General features: G+C 55.8%; 1 protein-coding gene across 12 annotated transcripts in view; it reads left to right on the forward strand.

Moving 5' to 3' along the window:
• Positions 1 to 23,108, forward strand: part of PTPRE (protein tyrosine phosphatase receptor type E) — a 153,386-nt gene that overhangs the window by 104,315 nt on the left and 25,963 nt on the right. For 9 of the 12 annotated variants that reach the window (XR_004278617.1, XM_032312985.1, XM_032312979.1 and 6 more), the window contains 5 exons: positions 5,948 to 6,066; positions 12,171 to 12,270; positions 12,559 to 12,632; positions 14,340 to 14,476; positions 19,814 to 19,904. Coding sequence is in view for 11 of the 12 variants with exons in the window: in XM_032312985.1 (XP_032168876.1) it covers positions 5,948 to 6,066; positions 12,171 to 12,270; positions 12,559 to 12,632; positions 14,340 to 14,476; positions 19,814 to 19,904 (521 nt within the window). In the remaining variant the exon portion in view is untranslated. Of the gene's footprint in view, positions 1 to 5,947; positions 6,067 to 12,170; positions 12,271 to 12,295; positions 12,482 to 12,558; positions 12,633 to 13,646; positions 14,038 to 14,339; positions 14,477 to 19,813; positions 19,905 to 23,108 lie in introns of those variants that run through there. The other 3 variants (XM_032312987.1, XM_032312988.1, XM_032312989.1) reach the window with 3 other exon arrangements.

Below are 23,108 nucleotides of genomic sequence, written 5' to 3' on the forward strand. Positions count from 1 at the left end.
CAGCTCTGGATTTCGGCTCAGGTCATGATCTCAGGGTTCTGGGATCGAGCTCTCCAGGAGCTCTGCGAAGTGTGACTGTTCATTTAGATCAAATGACTGTCTGTAGTGGTCCCTGCTCAGCGTCCAGTCGAGCTCTCCTTGCGCATTTACAGAAGGTGAGGTTCACAGCGGCTCATGCTCCCGAGAGCAGGTGAATTTCACACACGGCCCAATGATGCTGTAGGTCTGTGTCCTTTTCAAGCCGTGATGTTTCCAACGGAAAATGAGATGATTCCAAGACTGGTTCTGCTGTTTTTCATCCATTTCACGGAATCCAGCCGTAACTGGGAGGTTCCTTCTGTGAAAGGTGAGCCCTTGGCATGATTGCTGATGTCCCCGGAAACGCAATGGAAGAATTCCGCCCCGACGCTGTGGCTGTCTGTTTTCTGGCATAACGTAAATGCAGACATGTTCGCGGAGCTCAGTGTTTGTGGTGAACGCATCACACCTAGAGCGGATGGGGACACACAGATCATTTTTAATTGTGCCCACACACCAACTAAATATTCCGTCAGTTAAAATAGAAGCCATGGATGTCAGATTTTACCAACAGTTCCGCATACTGAGTAACGGAACCACACATTTACATAATGAAGCTGATGTTGAGTTTTTTAAAAATACTTCAACTTGGGAGCGTATATGTTCTCTTCTCTGCTCGTCAGATTATGGAGTGTTGGGGCCTTCCAAAAACTTGCTCTGTCAACCAACCCAAGTGTTCTACAGAGATGGTGAACTTTTCTGTAAACAAGGCCTGACGTGTTGGTTGCATTTTCTTCTTAATTAGTTGAATAAAAGTATTCAACAGAGCAGCAAAAAATACAACCACCAAAAAAAAAAAAAAAAAAAAAGGAAGAAACAAAAAAACTCTCAACGATTTAAACTTCGGTAGAACGACGACTACTGAAAACATAGGTTGTGAAAGGAAAACATTATCATCTTTTCCTGTAAAAGCCAAAAAGGGATAAAGCAAATGAAGCGAGAGCTCACGAGATACTCATTTGGAAAACTCTGAGACGATTTTGTGAAAATGTTTAAATAGGAAGGATATTGTAAAATATATTAGAAGTGAAACATATTAAGAATAGAGAAGGCTAAGATACTGATCGAAGCAGATGAATATGGACTGGGAATAGGTATTCTGTTCATGTCCTCATTTTATTTTCATATAGCCAATTTAAAAAGGGGTTGTCTTATTGAAAAAAATACTGCTTTAATGTGCCCTGGTAGTTTATTTTCTAGGAAGGTTGTTTTTTCTTTTATAATTTTTTAAAAATAGTTTTCGAATAAAGCTACTTAGTGGGTTCCCATTTTAGTAAAACCAACTGCTGACCAATAATGAAGTCTTGTGGGGAAGCACATGACTTGAACTATTTCAGCCTCTTGTTCACACTCAAGAGTCCTGTTTTGGATGAGAGATTGCACGTGGCCCGTCCCGGGGGCTCTTTTGTCTGTTCCTCTGCGGAGGAGCTGAGTCTCTTTTGTGAGTGAGATCGGAAGGACCCGGCGTTTCAACCACACCTGGTGGGTTTGAGTTGCAGGGGACAGTCTGGCACAATCTGCTCCAGGAAACCCAGCGCGCCTTTTCATCCCTGGGACAGGAGGGGTCAGCCGGGTGGCCCCTCCCCAAAGACACCGGCTCAGGGTCTGCTCCACACCCTCAAAACCCGGCAGCTCCCAATCAGCTGGGAAGGCCAGCTTGGGTGTGGCGGGAGATGGCCCCTGTCCTTGGGAGGCTCAAGGTCTCAGTGGGAGATGGGTTCAAACAAATCGGTGTATCCCGGGATGAAAGGGCGCCTCACTGGGCAGAAGCATGTGAGCAAGGGCTAGGGGGAGTGGGCAGGGGTGAGGAGAGTCCCTGCCTTGCCTTGGGGTCTCTGCCTGCCCCAGCCTCCTGTCCTCCTGTCTCCTGGCTGTCATTTTGCAGACTCTCAGCCTGGGTCCTCTTCCCCGGTCCCCAAGTGTACTGGCCTCCTTCTCCTTTGGTGTTGCACCAGCAGCTCATGTCTGCCCCTCCACACACCCCCAGAGTGAACTCATCCACACCCTGAGCCTTCAGCACCAGCTCCAGCCGAGCCCTAGGCCCTGGTGTGATTCCTGTTGGCACTTTCCACTAGAATGCACCAGAACCCCGAGATGCAACAGGCCATCTCTGAGGACAGCAGGACGTTCGTCATAGGATGGCCATGAGGACTGGGGAGGTAACTTACCGCCGAGCCTCAGACGGCTTGTCACACTTTATAGGAGCTCAGTAAATGGGAGCTTCTATTATTGTTTTATACCGAGCCCAGATCATCTCTGTTCCTAGACCGGGGACCCCATTCCCCTGATGTCAGCTCATGAGTGATCCCCCGGGATTCCCCAAGATGGAAATCCCAGTACCTCTGATGCCCTTACTCATCACCACGTCCAGGTGATCGCCATTCCTACAGATTCTGCCTTTGAAGCCCTTTCAGATTCCTCCCTCTTCTCATTCCCATTGTCCTGGCTTAGTCCAGACCTTTCTCTGCTGCAGAGGCCGGCGTGTGTCAGATTGTATGTTCATGGGAAGCACGCAGGGGTCTGGTGAAAATGTGGGGGGTCCGGTGGTTCCTGAGAGGCTGCCTCCCTAGCAAGGTCCCAGGGGATGCCCATGCCCCCAGCCGTTCTGGGGCAGCAAAGCCCAATGCTGGGTCTCTGGTGGCTCCTGACCGGCTCCCAGCACCACCTCTGGAAACTCCAGGGGCAGCTCACAGCCGAGGTTGTCAGCCGTGGTCCATACAAAACCCGTCGCTTGCCCTACGTTTGGATGCTTTGCATCTGGAGTTGGGCCCAGGAGTCAGCGTCGTTTTGTCATACACTGAAACGGTTCTCATAAGACAGGTTGTTGATGGAAAGGGAGACCATGCCACCAAATTAAACTCTCGAACATGACACTAAAAGGCCTTCTGGACTCAGTCCTGGGCGAACTGAATCATCGCCTCGTCCCCTTCTAGCTCGGCACCGTGGACACTCGTCTCCAGAGCAGTGCGGCTGCTGGGTGGCTGCTTTGCCGCGCACCCTTCCAGCTCCCCAAAGCTGCTGTGGGCTTGCCCAAGAACGAGTGTTAGAAAGGCGCCAGACGGAGTATAAAGGCGATTCTAATCAAGCCGATAGCTGGCTGGCTTTCCATAGGAGTCAAAGTAAAGCTGCTTTGTTGCAAACTACTGTGATAATCTCAGTTCTGAGACCCAGCATGTAAATGCCCAGAATACTTCACGTATGGTAGATTCAATACAAATCCTTAAAATTCACTATGGATTTAACTACTGTTTCCAGGATTCCTTTTGCGCGGACTCGTGTCTGTGCTTATTGCTAGCTTGCACAAACCCTTTGAGGGTGAAGAGCCAGGGACAGGAAAGTTGTCATCCGTCTGGAAATACAATGCCGCAATTAGGGGACTCCTGGGGCTTGAATTCAGCACGGTTTAGTGCCCTCTGCTGGCCGTAGTGGCCAAATCACCTGCGGACCCAGGAGATGCGGCCAACGGCGGGGGGCGGGGGGGGGGTCTGATGGGGCTTTGTCTGGCTCACAAATGTCAGCCTTCTCTTAGGTAGTGGGACATTTGGAGAGGAAGGTTTTGAATGAATGCATGTAACAAGAAAATACGCTTCCACTAGGAAGTCTGCGTCTCCGAGTTGGATTAAACCAGTGGGTACTTCCTAGTCAATTACTCTGCAGCTTATTCAGTTACGTAAAAGCGGTGTTCAAGAGCAGACTCTGTTCAATGCGGCCCTTGCACAGCTGCCCGTCAGGGCTAGAGGGCTTTTGTCTCTGGCCGTCCTGGGTTCGAATCATGACTCCTCCATCTCCTCTGACCCAGTGTGGGGTCAGTTTCTCAGTCCTGGAGGGTTACTGTGAGGACAGTGCCTAGAAGAAGGGCCTGGTGGTGGTAGGTGCTCCCCAGTCACAAGCAATGTGCGTGTGTGTGTGTGTGTGTGCGCGCGCGTGTGTGTGCGCGCATGTGTGTGTGTGTGTGTGTGTGTGTGTGGCTCACTTTAAAAGTCTAAAATGTATTTGGTAAAGGAACAAGAAGAAGGAGGTAAAAAGATTGATTGTGGCCGTCACTGTCCCGGGATAACTGCAGCTCAAAATGGTTCCATTTCAGCTGAAACATGATGACGATTGTTTGCGCTCATTCAGACGTCTCCTCTGATTACAAGGGACGGTGTTTCTGGGCCTCGGTCCATTTGTCTGGGTCAGCGAGGCTTTTTGCAGGAAAGTCCTGGGTGAGCAGATGGGCACCCAGGCTGACCACAGAGTGGAGTGGGGAGTGCGGGAGGGAGGGAGCCCACCCCTCAGCCCACCGCGGGAGGGAGCCCACCCCTCAGCCCACCGTGGGAGGGAGCCCACCCCTCAGCCCACCGCGGGAGGGACCCCACCCCACAGCCCACCGCGGGAGGGAGCCCACCCCTCAGCCCACCGCGGGAGGGAGCCCACCCCACAGCCCATCGCATCACCATCACCACCGCCAGGTCTCCCTCGGCTCCGATGGCCAGGCCCCTTCTCTGGGGGCCAGTCCCCCTCTCCACCACCAGGAGGTCGATGCCACATTTCCTCAGGATCCAAGGCTATTTTGGGAAAATGGGGCACCAAGTGGGGATCTGAGGTGGGCCTTACAGGTCTGGGTAAAAGAACATCTTCCTGTGTTGAACCTCATCGCATTAGCCACCCACCCAATAAAGACTGACCTCCGTCCCCAGTGGGCCCACGTGACTCCGTCAGAAAGGAACTGATGGTGGCCCCTCCTGGGGGACGAGGGGTCTTTCCTCTGCCTCACCTGGGGGCTCAGACGGGAGGCAAGGCCGTGTTCCCGGAGGCCGCGTGAAGTTCAGGAGAGCAGTAGGAAGTACAGGGCTGGAAGGAACACTGACCAGGCGGGCCGGCCCATTCCCATTCTCACTGGTCACATCTCAGGCCCGGGGGGACGGGCTGGCCTTTGGAGGCTCCATCAGGCTCCAGAGTGTGGGAAAGGCCTGCACTCAGAATAAGGGCCGGGGGCACACGTTGTGTTTGTGACTAGGGGGACAGCAGAGGTGGGCTCTGTGCAGGGGTCCGGCCTCCTCGCTTCCCAGCACCCCCACCCCTATGACCACCTGCCAGTGAACCTGACTCCCGACCCTGCAGTTCTTCCCAAGGGGGTGCTCTTCTCTTGGCTGTCATGATGCAAAATAGAAATGCTACACTCATGTCACAGCAGACACCATAGAATGTACCCGAAATATTGAACAGATCATTTCATGTGGCAATCCAGAAGCTGTGGGTAAAGGGCCTCGCTGAGGCTCTGTGAAGCGGCCTTTCAGAATCACTGATCTGGTATTTTCAGACTTTACCCTCCCTGGACACCTCCGCATCCTGGTTCACCTCCCTTCTCCTTGCAAAACCAGACAAACACACAGGAAAGGGAATTGGGGCACCTGGGTGGCTCAGTTGTTAAGTGTCTGCCTTCAGCTCAGATGATAATCCCAGGGTCCTAGGATCGAGTCCTGCATCGGGCTCCCTGCTCAGCGGGGAGCCTGCTTCTCCCTCTCCCTCTGCTGCTCCCGCTGCCTCTCTATCTCTCGGTCTGGATATAAACAAACGGATAGATAAAATCTTTAAAAAAATAAAAAGAAAGGAAATTAACCTGAACAGCAAGTGCTTTTCTAATGTGGGAACAACTCTTAGAGTTACTAACTCTTCTCATCCCAAGGTGAGATCACTTCCCTAGTGCACCAGTAAACCGCGCCAGGAGTGTCCCCAGACCCGCCTCCCAACCCAGTGCTCCAGAGCACGCCCACCGGCATTCTGTCCCCAGTCAGCCTTGTCCTCCATGAGTGGCCCTTCTCAGCGGGGGGCCCGGCCACCCAAGACGGGTGGGGGGCCCCTCTGAGGCTGTCCCTGCTTCTTACAGATTCGCCATGGAGCCCTTCTGTCCGCTCCTGCTGGCCGGTGTTAGCTTGCCGCTCGCCAGGGCTCTCAAGGGCAACGAGACCACCGCGGCGGTCAGCAACTGGACCTCGACGACCTCAGGTGAGACCCCGGCCGCATGCCCCTCCCTGACCCTCCCCTGCCCCTCCAGGTAGGCTCTCGGACTGGGATGACACGGCTGAGGGAGGAGACGCAGGGTGCGGCTGACTTCCTCAGCGAGCAGAGCATCTCTCGCGTCACTCCTGTCCACACCAGCTGGCCAGACAGGCCAGTTGTGCGGAATTGGAGCAGAACAAATTGCGGTCCGGGGGCCGCGAACACGACCCTGTGCTGATGGTTGGTGTCAGCTTCAGTGGGAGGCGGGAGAGCAGAAGTGACGTTTCCCGCCCCCCACTCCTGGGGATCTGATTGAAACAAGCCTGAAGGAACAGTGATGAGTCCGCAGGGGATACTGACCCACTGACATGACCGTTGCTGCAGTTGAGAAGTTAACATTAATATTCTTGGGCAAGGTACTGGTATAGTGGTTAGATTATACTTTTGGAAGAAGAGCCCTTACATTTTAGAGAGGCATGTTGACGTCCTTGCGAGGTCCAGGAGTGATTCGAGAAAGAGCAGATGGGGAGCAGGAGCGGGGTGGGGGGGCTGGGCCGACAGAGCCATCCCGTCCTGATCAGAAAGGTGGGTGGCGGACACGCGGGGGTTCATGGCTCTGTTCTCCTGCCTTTTCCATATTTTGAAAGTTAGGGGTAGGAAAGAGTGAACAGACATGGATGAACCCCAGAAACGCGCTCAGTGGACGAAGCCAGACACGAGACCCCGTGTTGTGTGGCTGCATTGAAGGGAGATGCCCAGAATAGAGAAGCTGATCCCAGAGAAGGGACAGGAGTGCTGGGCTGGGCTTGGGGGTCAAACGCCAAGTGACCCCAGGTGGCCGAGAGGTGGATGGGAGTGTTCGGGAATGCTGAGAAAAATTCTGTGAATTAGCTGAAAATCACTGAATCGTAGGCTTAAAACGGGTGAGTGTGTAGTATGTCAATTTTACATCAAGGAAATGAGATACGTGCCGTGCAAGGGTTAGAGGAGGCGGCGGCGGGAGGAGGAGTGGCAGCGAGAGCGAAGGCTCTCGAGACACGTGGCCCGAGTTCAGTTCTAGCTCTGCCGGCCGCTCATTGGCCAAGTGATCCGGAGTAAGACCCTCAACCTCTTTGTGCCTCAGTGTCCCCGTCTGTGAGACGGAGGTGGTAATAGTGCCTGCTACTCCGCAGTGCAGATTAAGGAGACAACAGGCCGGGGTTCAGGAGCTCGTCCACGGGGCCGCTGCTGTGCTTGGCAGGACACCCTGTCAGAGGAGGCCTGTCTGTCCCCCGGCCAATCTCTCACGGCCCAGACATTGGCTCTTCAGTGTCCCTTGATCTCTCCTCCTTGGATGTTTGCCCAACACAGAGGTCCAACTGGTGTTTTCAGGGTCCCCACGGACTGGACACGGGGTCCCTGGGCCACACCTCCCTGGTAGACGGAGGCCCATCTGGCTGCCAGCTCCGGCCCGTGGCCAGGGTAGTAGGAATCTGTAACCAGTAAGACCTATTCCCCCGAGGGTGCCTCGGAGCCTCTTTCCAGTCCCCATATGCCTTCTCCGTGCCCCCTTCCCTCTCCATTCCTGAGACTCCCAGACATAAAACTCAAGGACTTCTCTGATACGATATTACTTGGTGAATTGGTTAGTGTTCTCCAGAGACACAGAATCCACAGATAAATATTTATATTTTCATTTATATCTGCACCTGTGTCTGTATCTGTAGTTATATTTATTATAAGGAATTGGGTCACACAATTGTGGATGTTGTCAAGTCCAAAATACACAGAGCCAGTGTCCTAATTTGAGTCTGAAGGCTGGCAAGTGGCTACAGAACCAGAGAGAGTGATGTCCCAGTTGGAAGGCAATCAGGCAGAAAGAATTCCCTGTTACTCACAGAACGCCTGGCACTTTTATTCTATGTGGGCCTTCAACTGATTGGATGAGGCCCACCTACAATGGGGGGAGGGGCTGCGATCTTTTTTTTTTTTTTTTCCTGAGACACCAATTTAAATGCTGACTGTCATCTGAAAAGCAGCACCCCCCTAGAAACACCCAGGACAATGTTTGACCAAGTATCTGGCAGCTCGTGGTCCAGCTAAGTTGACACACACCAAAAAAATGCTTATCGCAAGGCCTTGGGAAAACAAAAATGATCAACATCCCTCTGGAAGAGAAAGCCTGGGCGGGGTGACTCTAAGTGCTTCCTTTTGGGCTGTTGTCAAGGGTTCAACACCCATCCAGCTCAGGAGCTTTGCATGATTTTCTAACCCCACACATGTCCTACAAATGCACCCTTAGGCCCCAAGAGGAGGGAGCAGTGGGGCTCAGTCTCTGATGCCTGCCCCCAGCAGGGGGTGGCAAGCATAGCATGGGCCTTGCTTGGAAAGCCAGAGAAATCTAGAGCCACATGAAGGAAAGACAGATGCTCCCAGCACATGGAACTGCATTTGTCATCCCACATCACAGCCAGCTGGTCTCCGGGAGCCGGGGCGGGGGGTGCTGGCACTGTCCCCCAGCCTGGACCATCCAGACCCGCCCCGAGGACAGTGTGTCCCTGCAGCCCACAGAGAGGAGCCGGCTGCTGCTGGCCCGAGGCCGGACACCACCTGCAGCAGCGCTTACAACAACAGCAACAGATCTACCAGGCAGAACGTCGTTGGCCCAAAGCAGAGAAGCGACGTGGGGCTGTGTGGGCGCTCCAGAGAGGACATCTGTCAGGCGGGGTGACTCAGCCTCACCCCTCCGCCTCCTCAGTTCACTTGAAAGTGAAATGATTGGCTCATGAGATGGCTGTGGGCGTTGGGGGCTCCTTTCAGGGAGGGGGACTGTGGTGAGATCTCATGCCCATCAGAACGGATGTGACACTCGGCTCTGTGCTGCTTCTGCTGGGGGCCTTCTGGGCGGGGCGGTGGCTGCTGGTCACACAACCAGGAGGGAAATCGGCAGTGGCCCCACTTCAAGGTCTCGGTGTTACCACGTGGACAGGCTCCCCTGACCTAGAATCCCAGGGCGGGGGGGGTGGGGGGAGCCTGACTGTGTGAAGGTGTCCTTTGCAACTTTGTTCCCCAAAAGAAGGATTATTTGGGTTAATCCCAGCATACAGCCCCGGTGTATCAATTAACCAGAAATCATCTCATTTGTTCCTTGAACAGAATGTTTTAAATAATCATCAGGAGACAATCCTTTACACAGGAGTTGAGGGTAAAGATTTACAGTGTAATGAAATGTTGCTGTCCTCGCTACAGGAAGGGTTCCTAAAAAATTCATAAGAAATAGATAACACAGGAAAACGGTGGAGGTTGTGACCAAGCCAAATGCAAATATCGAATTGATGATGCTTTATTGATCATGAGATGATGTTTAACTCTATAGAAGGTAGGGAAATGCAGATTATTTTACTTATCAGACTGACAAAAATTAAGAGGATTGCTCATAGCTGGAAGAAATTACTCCATCACCCAGTCGAGGCAAGCACGGAAGCTGGAAATGCTGCAGGGGTCTTTCGAGCCGTTTCTACTACAATGCACTGTGTGCGCACACAGAGGTATAGGGTCCCCTTCCGGAACCTTCTACAGAAGCACTTTCAAGATACACCAAGATAAAGATACGAGATGGAAAGTTGTAAGAGCCAAAGAGTTGGAAACAACCTAAATGTCCGTTGAAATTTCAGGTTTTTCAGAAAGTGGACGTCCAAGCAGGTGTGTGTTTGCTGGCACAGAAGCTTCCCAGGGCAGACGGCCCAACGAGGAAGGCGAGTCACAGAGCTGGCCGATAGCCAATGTCATCTGTTTTTTTGTTGTTGTTGTTGTTTTGCACATTTCACTTGGCAGAGGGGACACGGCCTGTAGAGGCTTTTTTTCTAGACCGTAGTATTTTTCAAAAATTGCATTTAAGTTGCATTACTTATCTATATTTAAAAATCAGATCATTTTTTACATGAAAATATGAATTTCTTCTTTTGGCAAGCTGGAGGAACTGGATAGTGGGGGGGGGCACTCTCAGTTCTCCAGGCCCCCCGTCAGGCCCCCCGTCAGGCCCCCCGTCAGGCCCGCCGTCAGGCCCCCCCGTCTGGCCCGCCAGCTCTTGAGTGTTCCTGCCGATCTCTGCCTTCCAGAAAGAGGCAGCTGCTGACATTGGTCCTTGTGATCTGCAGATTCTGCCTTGCACACAGCACAACGCCGGATCTGTGGGTCGTTCTCCCTGGGTCCTCAAGGGTGTGCTGTGGAGACATCCACCTCTGTAACCTTGGCCTTTACTGGAGGCAGCCTGAGCCTGGAGGCCAGACCCTGGAGGCTCCTGACCCTAGGGATGGTCTGTCTGTGGTCCAGGTGCCCTCCAGACCCCCAAGTCAGGCCAGGTCCCCCTAGTCCTCAGACGGGCGAGCTAGCCAGGCAGTCACTGCCAAGATTGGAGCTGAGCTGGGGCAGCCTGACCTCTGGGCAAATGCAGAAGTTGGGGGAGGAGAAGGCACCCGCCCACACTCTGAGGTTGCATTTGGCAGGGCAGGGATAGAGCCCTGTCTGCGGTGTGGGGCTGGGCCCAGCTCTGCCCCTTGGTGTCAGGCATCTCCCCCATCAGACTGTACTTGAGTAGGCGCCAGCGCCCCGGCAGAGCAGGGAGGGGACTCACTGGATGCGGAAGTGTGGGAGCCTCAGGCCGGATCTGCTCCCCGGGCAGCTCTGCCGTGGAGGGGGCGGGGAAGAGGAGAGGACCCGGGGCTCTTAGCGGCTCAGCCTGGGTCACGCTGGCTTTGCCCTCTCGCTTGGCTCATGAGGTTGCTAGTCAGAGGGGAGAGGCGTTGGCTCAGCCTGGAGGGAGGGTGTCTTCGGTTGGCCTCCTTGTCCTCACAGCCCGCTGCCCCCAGAGTCCTTGTCCTCACAGACCCGCTGCCCCCAGGGCACCTCTGCATCAGCTGGTCACTCGAGTCATTGCCGTGCTGTCATTTATTAGAAATACCTGCGTTAGCCGCTTACAGGGACGGGAGTCAGCATGAGGCCCTGCCTGGGGGGAGGTTGCTTAACACGTGGGGCATGAGATGCACAGTAGGCCCTTTAGAACACACCAGCACTGGGATGTGGGGGAAGGAGGCTGCAGGCCTGCGATGCTCCCACTGGGCTCAAGGCTGTGCTTGGTGCTTCTGGGAACTCAGAGCCAAGGAAGCTGAGCTGTTGCCTTTGAGGGGCATCCACTGAATCTGAGGGAAGGCAGTCACCCCACACGGCCAGTTCACTCCAGCAGAGTGGGGTCTGTGCTTATAGAGAGTCTCTAGGATCCACAGGAGGGAAATCAAGTAGGCTTCCTGGAGGAGGAGGCATTTGATATGCTCCTTGGGAGCAGGTCCATTTTGATGAAGAGAGGGCAGCACGGCAGTCTGGGGTGGCAGGGGCTCAGGCAGAACTTCAGGGGGAGGGGTGGGAGCAAGGCCACCAGAGCCCCTCGGAATTGGGTTTCACTGGGCCGGTCCCAGGGAGCCACACGGCAGCTGCTCTTGATCCAAGGACATGCGACCTTCTGAATGAGAAAATTCAGCCAGGACCAGTAGGACTGGGAGCTCGAAGCTCTAGAAGACCTGATTGTGGCCTGGCCACAGCCTGACCCAAGGGCCAGGCTACAGGCTACACCCCGTGCCCTGAGCTCCTGCCTGAGGTCCTGGGAGCTCCGCACGCTGTCCTCAGAACAGAACAGCGGGCAGCTCATCCCAAAACCTCCTCTACTTTCCCACGATGGGGAGAGGCAGGTGCCTCAGGAACGCGGGGTCACAGGTTACTTGAGGGTCCGGGGCTCCCCACTGTGGCTTCACTGCCCCTCTGGGAGTCTGGGAGTCTGGGAAGAAGCCACCAGGCCCTCAGGTCAAGCTCCCTTGCGTGGATCAAAACCACTCATCTCTTCGATGGGGAGCACGGCGGATGGGGCCCATGGCGGGCTTTGCAGACTCTCAAGTGTGGTGCTGGGGTCCAAGAAGAGCTGAAGAAGGTTCTGTTCTCAGGGAAGAAGTTTGAATGGGACGGAGGGCAACAAATTTGCAAACTGTAAGGTGCAGCCTAGTGTTGCCCAAACCCCACTTTCCCTGTTATCTGAGTCCTTGCCTGGGGTCTCCCATTGCGATGGGGCCCGGCTCTGCCCGCAGGCCCTCCCGCCCCAGGCGCGCCGCAGCCGCTGCTGGCCTGGCTTCTGCTACCTCTGATGCTGCTCGTCCTCCTCCTGCTCCTCGCCGCCTACTTCTTCAGGTAGGAGTGTCCCCGGGGCGCGGGCGGACTTGCCCCGACCAGCTCTGAAGAGGAAATGAGCTGCTTGAGGCTGCAGGGCGGGTGTGGGCCCAGACAGAGGGTGGCGGGGCTGGTGACGGGAGGGGCTGGGGACCCGCGGGGCTGGGGACCGGAGGCCAGGGTGGCTCGGCCCAGCCATGAGCAGCAGGAAGAGCTTCTCCCGGCTCACCTGGTGGGTATCGCCACGCAAGGTCCCTGTGGTCTGGGAAATGCCCCCGGGCCCGGAGCTAACTGCTCTGTGTCTCCAAGGTTCAGGAAGCAGAGGAAAGCCGTGGTCAGCGCCAATGACAAGAAGATGCCCAACGGGATTCTGGAGGAACAAGGTACCAGGGGCCGGGGGCGGGGGGTGCAGTGGGCGTTGCGCTCTTTCTGACCTCACCGGGGGCCGTGGTCTGCCTTTTCTTTTACATGTTAAACTCCCTCAGCTTCGAGACTCCCATCTCGCTCTCCCTGGTTTGACGCTAGCCTTTACGATGGTAGAATTTTACCATTTCAAGACTTTCCTCCATTTCTCTCTGGTGGGAAACAGACACTTGCTTTCAGTTTGTGGCTTTGTTGGAAACGTTCACATCCTGTCGTTTTTTACGGGGTTTTGACATGTAACGTTTTTCAGTAAGCCCTCACAGCCCTTCTAGAACGAGATGGCCTGGTTCTTACTCTAAAGCACTCTGACGGGTTTCCCTGAAATTTGCACTGGTTCGGATCCCGATGCAAAAAGGGAGCCGATATGTGTGTATGTGCAGCGGGCATGGTTGCTGTCGGTGGAGGGCCTTCCAGACCTTTCTCCCTCCGCTCTGAGTCCAGTTCAGAAAGCGTCAATGCAACTGACAAGGCACATTGTTTCTTTGCCCTCCCCCCACCCCCCCAGCCAGATGGCCGGGAAAGTTGTGTGAGGCAAAAGCTTTCAAAAGTATTGGTTCACACCAGTGGCTGTTGCTTCCTCTGGTCGCCTGCTGCCGGCTCGTTCCACGCCAGGAGGGAACAAACACGCTATCAGACTTGAGACGCGCTGGCAGGACAGGCAGCAGGGACGGACTCGGGGGGGCTCCAGGGCAGTTTCTCAGGCTTGGGGCCGGGCGTACCTTGTTAGGTGCTAACGTGGCCTCCGAGGCCCCCTTCCTGCCCAGATTCCCTGCCCAGCACCATTGAGCAGCCTGAATGGGAGGGAGGAAGGTGTGGCTGGTGAGCCCCGGAGGCCCCCGCCAGACTCCTTCTGACACATCTTCTCTCCGAGGAACGAGCCCGGGGAGGAGCTCTTGGCTGGGCCGCGGAACGGCGCTGCAGGTGGGGACAGGCCCTCTGCCGCATGACGGCAAAGGTTCCACGTTAACCCTGTCGAGAATATCGGCGCATTTTCCGGGGAGGGACGCACATGCCAGGGATTTCTCCGTTTGTCTCGCTCGGAGTTGATGGAAGGAATTTGGCCAGGAACTGCCCTGCAGCCAGCCCTTCCCGGGGCCTCCCTGCGCGCTCGCTGCCGAGCAAGCGCAGTGTTTGCCTTGTTTCTCCTGCAGCTCACGGGCTGTCCGCATCCAGGGCCGTGTGTGTCACGAAGAAGATAAGGCTGAGGGAGACTCACATCCTAACCGATTCCCGGTCTCTTCCCAACTCAAACCAAAAGGATTCTTGCTAGTTTATTAACATAGTCTTCCTCCTTATTTCAATCCTGAAAAATTGAGCTGACGGGCAAACTGCCCAAATCCTTTGCAGAAGGAGCTGAGGCGAGGGGTCTGAAATAAGGCATCTGTGGTGGGTGGGAGCTGGTCCCCACCCCCCACCCCCCACCCCGAGGAACACCTCTATTTGTAAATGGCGTGGGTGTATCACAGGCGACAGATCTCCACACTCACTCAGGTGCTCAGACCCCCTCCCCGGCAGCCCGGGGTACCTGATCTAAGAGCAGTAAGCTGCCCACCCCTCACACACACAGCTTTGTCTTTCTTCCAGGAATGCTGTCAGTCCATCTGGTTACGGAGCCAGCTGTCCCGAAATGTGGCTCAGTGGCCCCCATGTTTCTTTTGGTCCCACAGAGCAACAAAGAGTGATGCTTCTCAGCAGGTCCCCCTCCGGGCCCAAGAAGTACTTTCCCATCCCCGTGGCGCACCTGGAGGAGGAGATCCGAGTCCGCTCCGCAGATGACTGCAAACGCTTTCGGGAGGAGTTCAATGTGAGTGGGGTGGGGGGGTCCTCTGTCTTCTTGTCCTGGGGTCGAATACGCGGGCAGGTGGTACCATATTTCAGGATCCGTTGCCTGCAGGCAGGTGGTACCATATTTCAGGATCCGTTGCCTGAAGACGGGAACTCTTGCGTCAGTCATGACCCTGTTCCCGAAGCGGGTTTCTGGAGACCTGATTTCTGCTGCAGGACGCCTTCCCACCCTTGTTGCTCCTTCCTAAGATGGGACTCTTGAGGGAGATGTTCCCAAAGGCTCCTTTCAGCGCTAACACTCTGGCTGCCGTATCCTAAAATCCAGCATGACGGAGACTTGGGAATCTTGTGAACATGGAGAACCAGGGCCTGAGCAGGCGGCGGTGGGACAGTTCCGTGTTGAAAGCGGGGAGCCCCACCCCACCTTTCACGGGCTTCGAAGAGCTTACGCATCTCGCTGGCAAAGGAAATATGCCCCTTCTGACCCCCGCTCAGAGCATGAATTAAGCAGTTGTGGGGCTCCCTGGGGGGGTGGTGCATGAACTCTGCCTGTGAGAGCCCTTCAGTTTGAGGTCTGCTCCAAATCCTTGCCTTCATTCGGCTACTGTGACCTTCTCTGTGACCTCAGTGATGCCCGCCGGGGCAGTCCCCATGGTAGCAAACCGAGTCTCCTGACTCAACAAGACTACGGACGTGCGTTCACCATGCTCCTTTGTGTTGCTTGTGTTACAGTCAATGTCCTGGGACTCCTGAATGTGTTGGAGAGACGGGGGCTGGGGGGTGGGTAAAACAGACACTGGGAAGTCTCCTTGGGTTTAGCTGCTCAGAGTTAATCCCTGACTGTGTTTTGAGTTTCGTTTTTTGCATTTTCCTGGTTTCGTGCACAGCCATGTGCCGAGCGTGGAGGTTGCAGGAGGAGGGGCCAAGCGGACCGGCTGTGGGCCATGGGTCCGCTGCACCTGCTCCGCTGGCCTCCACCACGGGGGTGCGCCTTGGCAGCAGAGGGGCCTGTCTTAGGGACCTCACGGCTCCCTGTGAGGCTCCGACAGCAGGCTTTGTAAAGAGCAAAGCATTGTGCAGTCGCTTTACCCAAAGATGAGACTGCTTCAGCCCAGGGGACGTTTCATAAGGAAACGTCCGGTGAGGGCATGGGAGGTGACAGAGCATTTCACCTGCACTTGGCTTGTTTTCTAACCCATGCCTTGTCCGCCTTTATCCTGCTTCCTTTTAATTGTTTCTAAATGTATCCCCCCACACACTTTTTTTTGAGAAATTAGGTCATATTGAAAGACAGCTCTAAGCCATATTGTTTTGCAATCTGTCAGCCACATGAGCGAAGTGAACTCCCCACGTCCAACCTCCCCAGGTTTGCAGCAGACTTTGCCCCTCCTGCCTGGTCCCAGTTGCCCTCGCGCTGGGGTTTCTGCATGTGGTGGGGGGGGCGGGTGGCCGGGCCAGCAGGAAGCCGTGGTCAGAAGCAGCGGGCTTTGCTGCTGTCTCAGGGAGGAGTGAGGGCCACTCCGATGGAGCAGGGCCAGAAATAGGGTCAGGCAGGTGAGGCTGTTACCCCAGGTACAAAGAAACCTCCATTCTTCAGGAGAAATAATATTTAAGGCAACAAGCAAATATATCAAAATCAGAGTGAACGATCCAAGCTGAGCGAAATAGTGCAATTGCGAATAAAGACGAGGCCATGCCGTCGGGTTTCTCCGACGCGGCCTGTCTCTGCAGTTACCCATCCTGACTGTATAGAAAGGTTTCATGAATGGGTCCTCAACAATTTTTTTCTTTTTGGCTTTGATTTTGTCTTTAGAAAGAAATTAAATATTCAAAGGCATTGGAATATTATTTTGCTTGATTTTTGGGGCAGTTTTGGGGGCACCACTTTAAATTGGGTGCTTTATCCTTCTCGCCCTGCCCCACCCCTCCCGCTGAGTGGCTTCCCTGTGGCCCCCTGGAGGCCTCTGTGCAGGGCGGGGCGGGCAGATAAGCAGAGGGGAGGAGGGCCTGGGCCTGGCGCTGGGGGACCCGGGGCGAGCTGCCGGTACTCTCTGGACCCGTTTGCTCCTCTCACGAGTGGGAGCCGGCCGGGCCCTCAGCCACGTTTATGTGGCTTGCCCCTTGTCAGGGCCCCAAAGCCTGCCAGGACCAGCCCAGGCCTGGCTCCACGCTTGAGCTGGACGACGGCATCTCATCTCACTCCTTGGCGCCCGCTGTCCTGAGTTCCAGTCCCAGACACTGTGCAAGGGACAGACGAGTCTCAGAGTCGTCCAAGCAGACGAGTTGGGATGTGCTTATTCGCCGACCCAGGGCTTCAGTGGCCTGAAAGCGTTTGGCACAGGGGTCAGCTCGGTGGAGCCGTCGGGGAGGGGACGAGGGGACGCGGGCTCTGGCCTGCCCGGATTCCTGGCCCAGCTCGTCTCTTACCAGCCCAGAGGGCTTTGGGCCATTACTTAACCTCTGCCTGCCTCAGTTTACTCACCTATAAAATAAGGATGCTGCTGCCACAGGACATCCCCTGGAGTATCCTGACACGTGAGAGAAGCAGTTGTGGGCCTTGCTTAGCTGCGTGTCTGCACAAGAGGGGGCTGCGGCTGCCATGCTTCTGAGACCCCTCCTGGGAACCCCCAACCTCAGTCTCTACCCCTCCACGCGCAAGAACTCTCCCCCGGAAATCTGTTCCAGGCTCCCAATTAAACCCCATCAAGGGAGCGCCATTCAGACCCAGAACAGCCCACTTCCCCGGACAGAATCTTCTCAGTCTCAGACCATCAGGCTAGCCCAAGCCAAGGCCGGATGCAGCCTGTCATTAGCGTTGTGGAAAGGCACAGGGGCGGGGCCGCTAGGAGAGGGCCCGACAGGGCATGCAAGCCAGGCATGTCCCCCAGAGCTTGCTGGAACAGCTCCCACTGCGCACCTCTCTGCCCTTCTCCCCACCTGCCCAAATGCCAAGCATGGAGGAAGGGGAAGGGGCGGGACCTGGGGCTCCTCCCGTGTGTTCATGGACATGAAATCTCACCTCGAGGGAGCAAACAAACAAACCTCCTTCGGCCACTGTATGTAACTGGACGATCAGTCATGGTATTTGGTGACCAATTACCACGCGCGGGGCTCACGCCCGGCACCACAGGGGTGACCCAGTTACGGCGGAGCCCTCCCCCGGGTGCTGTCCCGCTTCCCCTGTGCCATATGAGCAGCTCGGAGTCGAGGGTCCATGGGCACACGGACAGCAGGAGAAAGGGATGGGCCAGCCCCTCGCGGCTGTTACTCTGTGTGCTGGGCTACGGAGACGTGTTCCCGACGCAGAGCGCTGGGCCTCTCACGCCAGGTGCCCCTCTGCACCGCCCACGAAGCCAGTGTTCCACCCCAGCTCCGTATTCCGGGTCTCAGGTCCCTGTGGTGGGGAGGGGTGGCAGGGCTGGGTCCACGCTCGCCACCAAGACCCCTCCGGCCTCTCTACCCACCACGCTGTAGCCATTTACCTTCCAAGGAAGAGGGAGGCATCCCGGGCCCTCTTTTTCTTTGTCTTTTTAATTTATTATTTGTATAGACTTTGATTTGTAGAGCAGTTTTAGGCTTACAGAAAACTCGTGCAGAGGGTAAGGGTTCCCACGTGCCCGCCCCTCCCTGCACACGGGTTCCCCGGCTGTTCTTGCCTCCGTGCACTCCGCGCGTTCCAAACGGTGACTCCTGCTGACGGGTTGTCATGCTCTCAAGTCCAGAGCTGGGGTTCCTGCGTCATCCATCGGGCGGGTTTTGACGAACACGTGACATCTTAGTAATACACCTTGTTTTTATTTTCAGGGCTGAGGTCAAAAACAGGTTTCAGGTGTAGACAATGAGGAGTCGTAGAATGTTATCACCAATTGCCTGTCCAGGGCGGGTCCAGGAAGTCAGTGTCAAGACAGCTTTGATAAGAATCAGAAACTCCAGCAGAGAAGGTGCTGGTCCCAAGCACCCCCCACCACCTGCCCCCACCCAGGCTGGCCTCCACACCGGCCCTGGCAGGTTCTCTGACCATGGCCAGCCAGTGTGGTGACCCCAAAATGGGGAAAAGACGACACTGGCTGGCAGGGGCTGCGTCAGGGGTGGAAAAGCCCTGTAATCCGGGAGAGGGACGCGCTAGGCACTTGTGCGTGGCAAGTTCTTCCCTCCTGACTCATGGGCTGAGCAGGCCTAGAGTCTGGGCTGCACTCTGAGCCCTGCCCCCACGCCCCTGGGACTTTATACTTGAAGAAGGAAGCACCTGCCTCGTGGCCTCGTGGCCGCGCCAGGCCAGACGGCAGGCCCTGACCCCATGTCTGCCCCTTGCAAGCCAGGGCATTCCGGCCACATCTGCAGCAGCCGTGGGGGGCGGTTTCCTCATCTGTAAAATAGAGGTCATCTCAGGATCGCTTGTGACGGCCGGGGCCCCTGATGCAGCTCTTCCTGCGGGGCCTAGCACACCGAAGATGCTGCAAAGACTCACTTAGTGCTTGAATTCCTGGGGTTCCCGGTCCGGTCAGTGTTTAGGTTGATGTTGAAAGGCATGGTGTGGGGGTTCAAAAGGCTCTTTCCCTCTGTGCTCTGCGGCTCATCTGAGTGCAGAGGATGACCCAGCAGCCCCCACATGCAGGAGCATGGCCCGAGCTGGCCGGATGGGAGGGGCCCCAAGTGGTGGAGGAATGGAAGTCAGGGAGCCCGGGTTCGCGTCCACTGAGCAGCACATCGGTTACAGGGTCCGGGTGGCCCCTTCATGTCCTCACCTGAGGCCGGGGGATTAGGAAGCCAAGGGTGCACACAGGACCCCTGGGGATCTTCGTGCTGGTCCCGGGTGGGGCTGGGGTCGGCAGTCGCCACGGGGCCCCCTCTGAGCACTCACTGCTGGACCCTGAGCACACGGCGTTGCAAGCAGGGGCCCCAAGGCTGAGTTCCTGGTGCATCACTGTGCTTGTCCCTCAGCCCAGCCCCAGAGGCAGAGTGTACCTTCCCAGCCCCTCTGCACAGACACCCTTGCTCTCTACCCCAGGCTGTCCTGTGATTGGCCGTATTTGTAGTGGGCCTGCTTTGGGCCCGGACACACCACTCCAGGGACTGACAATGCCCGGGCAAGTCCCTGACTTCATGTGTCTTTGGGTCCAACCGTGGGGTCATCACTATGCCCACAGCTCCCTTGGCCTGCTAGCCAGAGTGCCTTTCATCACGGCTCTGCCCAGCGCCCAGCACAGCCCACAGGCAGAGAGGGCCGCAGACTGGGGGCGGGGGCAGGGGGCTGTCCAGATGGAGTCTTCCTCCTGCCCACGTTCCTTAGAGTGGCTGACGCGCACGCGGTGTCTGGATGCATCCCTTTTCATGCTAACTGTGTTTTCTTTTCTAGTCGTTGCCGTCTGGACACATACAAGGAACTTTCGAACAGGCCAATAAGGAAGAAAACAGAGAAAAAAACAGATACCCCAACATCCTTCCCAGTAAGATTTTACCTTTCTTGCACGATGGGTCCCATCGGGAGTATGTTCGACCTTCCCTCGTGGCTCCTGGGACTGTGCCTGTCAGGGCAGCATGGTGGTCGAGTGCTCGGAGATGGGGGCCCGCACCTGCACTGCTACAAACCGGTGTTTGCACTGGGAGTATAGATGCCCATCTCCCATGGGTGGCCTGAGCCACCTCTGTCGTGGTGGGTCTGGCCACCAAGCCTGTGCTTGGTGTTGAGACCCGCGCTGCCCAGTGGCCAAAGGGAGTGCCACCTGCATGGCCTGGCAGGACCTCCGACGGGATCCAGTCCTGAGCCCGTCTTGTGCTGGTGGCCCTGGCCCTCTCCTTGTCTCAGACTCTGTGCTCCTGGTACCAGCAGCAGGTCCCCTGGACGAGGGACAGAAACAAAACAATAAGAAATGCCTGGGGGGGGGGGGCGCCTGGGTGGCTCAGTGGGTTAAAGCCTCTGCCTTCAGCTCAGGTCATGATCCCAGGGTCCTGGGATCGAGCCCCGCATCGGGCTCTCTGCTCCGCAGGGAGCCTGCTTCCTCCCCTCTCTCTCTGCCTGCCCCTCTGCCTGCTTGTGATCTCTGTCTGTCAAATAAATAAATAAAATCTTAAAAAAAAAAAAAAGAAAGAAATGCCTGGGGGGTTGGCAACGTTGTAGGAAGGCTGAGAAACCCCAACCACTGCAGGAAGCCAGGGGAGGCTTTTGGGGCCAGGGCGGCTGACCAGTCTGTCCAGGGAAGTGGCTGGCTGGGCCACGCCCTGGGGGCAGCTCTCACAGCCTCCCTTGGTGCCAGGACACACCTGAAAGTTCCCAGTTGCCCTTATACAAGCTGGTCGAGGAGGGTTTCCATACTCTCCGTGCAGCTGGACCCCCACTGTGCGCTTTGCCCATTGGGCTGACAAAACGGTAGCCAGGAAGCGTTGAAATCCTGAACCCCAGGCCCCCCAGGCATGCCCAGAGAGCCTCCCTTCTCCGACAGAGCCTCCGTGGGAGCGAGGAAGCCAGCCTGTGCAGTGGGCTTCAGGCCGTGGACTCTTGGTTGCATGCTCAGGATCAGAGTGAAGTCCGTGTCTTTTCTGGCCAGAGAAGCCATGGTCTGCCCAGTTTGTGTGGCCTCTGAGCTCTCAGTGCTCGATAGAAATAATTCTTCTGAACCTCACAGAGGATTTACATGTGTTGTTTGCGAAGGCCCCTGTGAGGCTGTGATCCAGATAAAATGAAAAATAACCAAATAGCCTTTGGGCTAAATTGCATTTGTATAAGCCGCCAAGGGAGCAGCAAGAGATGGGTCAGGAAGCTGTGTGGCCCTGCTGCTGGGCGGGGGAGGGGACTTGGGCCCACACTGGACTCTGGACATGCAGGGGGACGGTTTGGGAGGATCGGGCGTGGGGTGTCGGAAAGGAAGGAGGCCAGCCACTAGGCTTGACCAGCTCCAGTGAGGGGAGAGTTGTGGGGGGAGGCTTGGGTTCTGTGGGATATTTTGTGTCCAATAAAAACTGGGATATTTGGAAAGTAATATTATTATCTATTATTGGCTTAACTAATTAGCTTCCTTAATTCGTTTACTTTATTCGTTGAGCTGCTGAATGTGTAGGTTGCGGACTTTGTCCGAACCAAGCGCTTCCCCGGGTTCCTGTCCCCCAGTTGTCTCTTGCTTACTAAACCCCCATAGTTTTTACTTTATATTATCTTTTGCTTTTTTATTTACTTATTTGTCAGAGAAAGGGGGAGATTGAGAGAGAGCACAAGCAGGGGGAGCAGCAGGCAGAGGGAGAAGCAGGCTCCCTGCTGAGCATGGAGCCCTATGGGGGACTCAACCCCAGGACCCTGGGATCATGACCTGAGCCGAAGGCAGATGCTTAACTGACTGAGCCACTGAGGTGTCCCACACCTCTAGTTTTTAAAAGGTGACATTTACACTGAAAATTAACAGTATTTTTGGTGAGACCTCAGTGGGGGTGGGAGTAATGGCCAGGTGTGGGAATTAGCTGCACCCGCCCCACTGCGCAGAGGTGATGGCCCAGGGTGGGGGACTGCCTCCCCCAGCAGCAGAGCCCACCTCCTGCACGTTGGCTCCAAGCCGTGTTGTCCAGCTCATGCTGTGGAGGGAAGTGGGCCTTCCCTGCTAGTATAAACATGGGACGGGGCAGATCCTGGGTCCTCCACGCTGGGAGAGGTCCAGCCCCCGCCCTCTCCTGCCCAGGCGCCCCGTGCCAAGGAGGCGGGGTGCTGGCAGTCATCAGGGGCCAGGACGTTCTGCCCGGATGTAAGGTGTTTCGCGTGGATGGGACACTGGGTCTCTGGGATGCTTTCAGGGAGACACTTGGCATGTGCCCTGAAGATCACCAGTGGGGGGATCCGGCATCAGCAAGGCACAGGCTGAGGGAGGGGGCGTCTCCTTAAACTGAGGATTTGGCCAGAGATACCCCCAGGGCCAGCTGGGGGCCCAGGACAGGAATGGGCTGGTTCGCTGGAGGTGGTTCAGGGTGTCTCGGGTCCGCGAGGCCGGGCTGTGGAAAGCCTCGGTGGCTCGTCAGGAGACAGCATCCTCTTCTCCGGCAAAACAGCAACAGATGATCATTTCAAGAAATAATGTTTTGAAAGTGAAGTGTGACTTTCAGAATAAAAAGACAGGAAGCTCTTAGAAACTGTGAGATTCTAAATCGAACCAGGAGGCTATTTTTTGCCCTCTGCTTTCTATAGTTGCTCTCAAAGCGTAAACTGTACCAGATGATTTTCAGCCAGCTTTACGCATGTTCAGGAAGAGCTATTTCTGCGTCAGGGCTGTCGGCCCCTGGGAGTGGGAGGGTCTCAGAAATGTCTGCCTGAGCTGGGCCTTTGGAGTTTGATACCCCATATAGGTCATGACTTTCCCTGGGCGCCTCATTGGCCCGTCATGCTAGGACAGGATGGATCTGGCCCAGCAGTGCGATGTCCAGACAGTGGTTGTCTGAAGCCGGCCTGCCTTCCAGGCTCGCGGGAAACCACAGCTAGGATTTGGGGTTCTTGCCCCAGAGCCACACCACAAACACAGCCTTCTCAGTTAGTGTCAGTCCTGTGGGGACTAGGGAAGATAAAGCAGGATGAGGATACAGAATTTCTCCAGAATCCATGCAGTAAATGCCTGTGAAGCCCACATCCTCTACCAATCTCTGTGCCCGGCACAGCGTGACTAACCCCAGAAGCACCT

Source organism: Mustela erminea, chromosome 14 (genome assembly GCF_009829155.1).
Source record: "Mustela erminea isolate mMusErm1 chromosome 14, mMusErm1.Pri, whole genome shotgun sequence".
NCBI classification, from domain to species: Eukaryota; Metazoa; Chordata; class Mammalia; order Carnivora; family Mustelidae; genus Mustela; species Mustela erminea.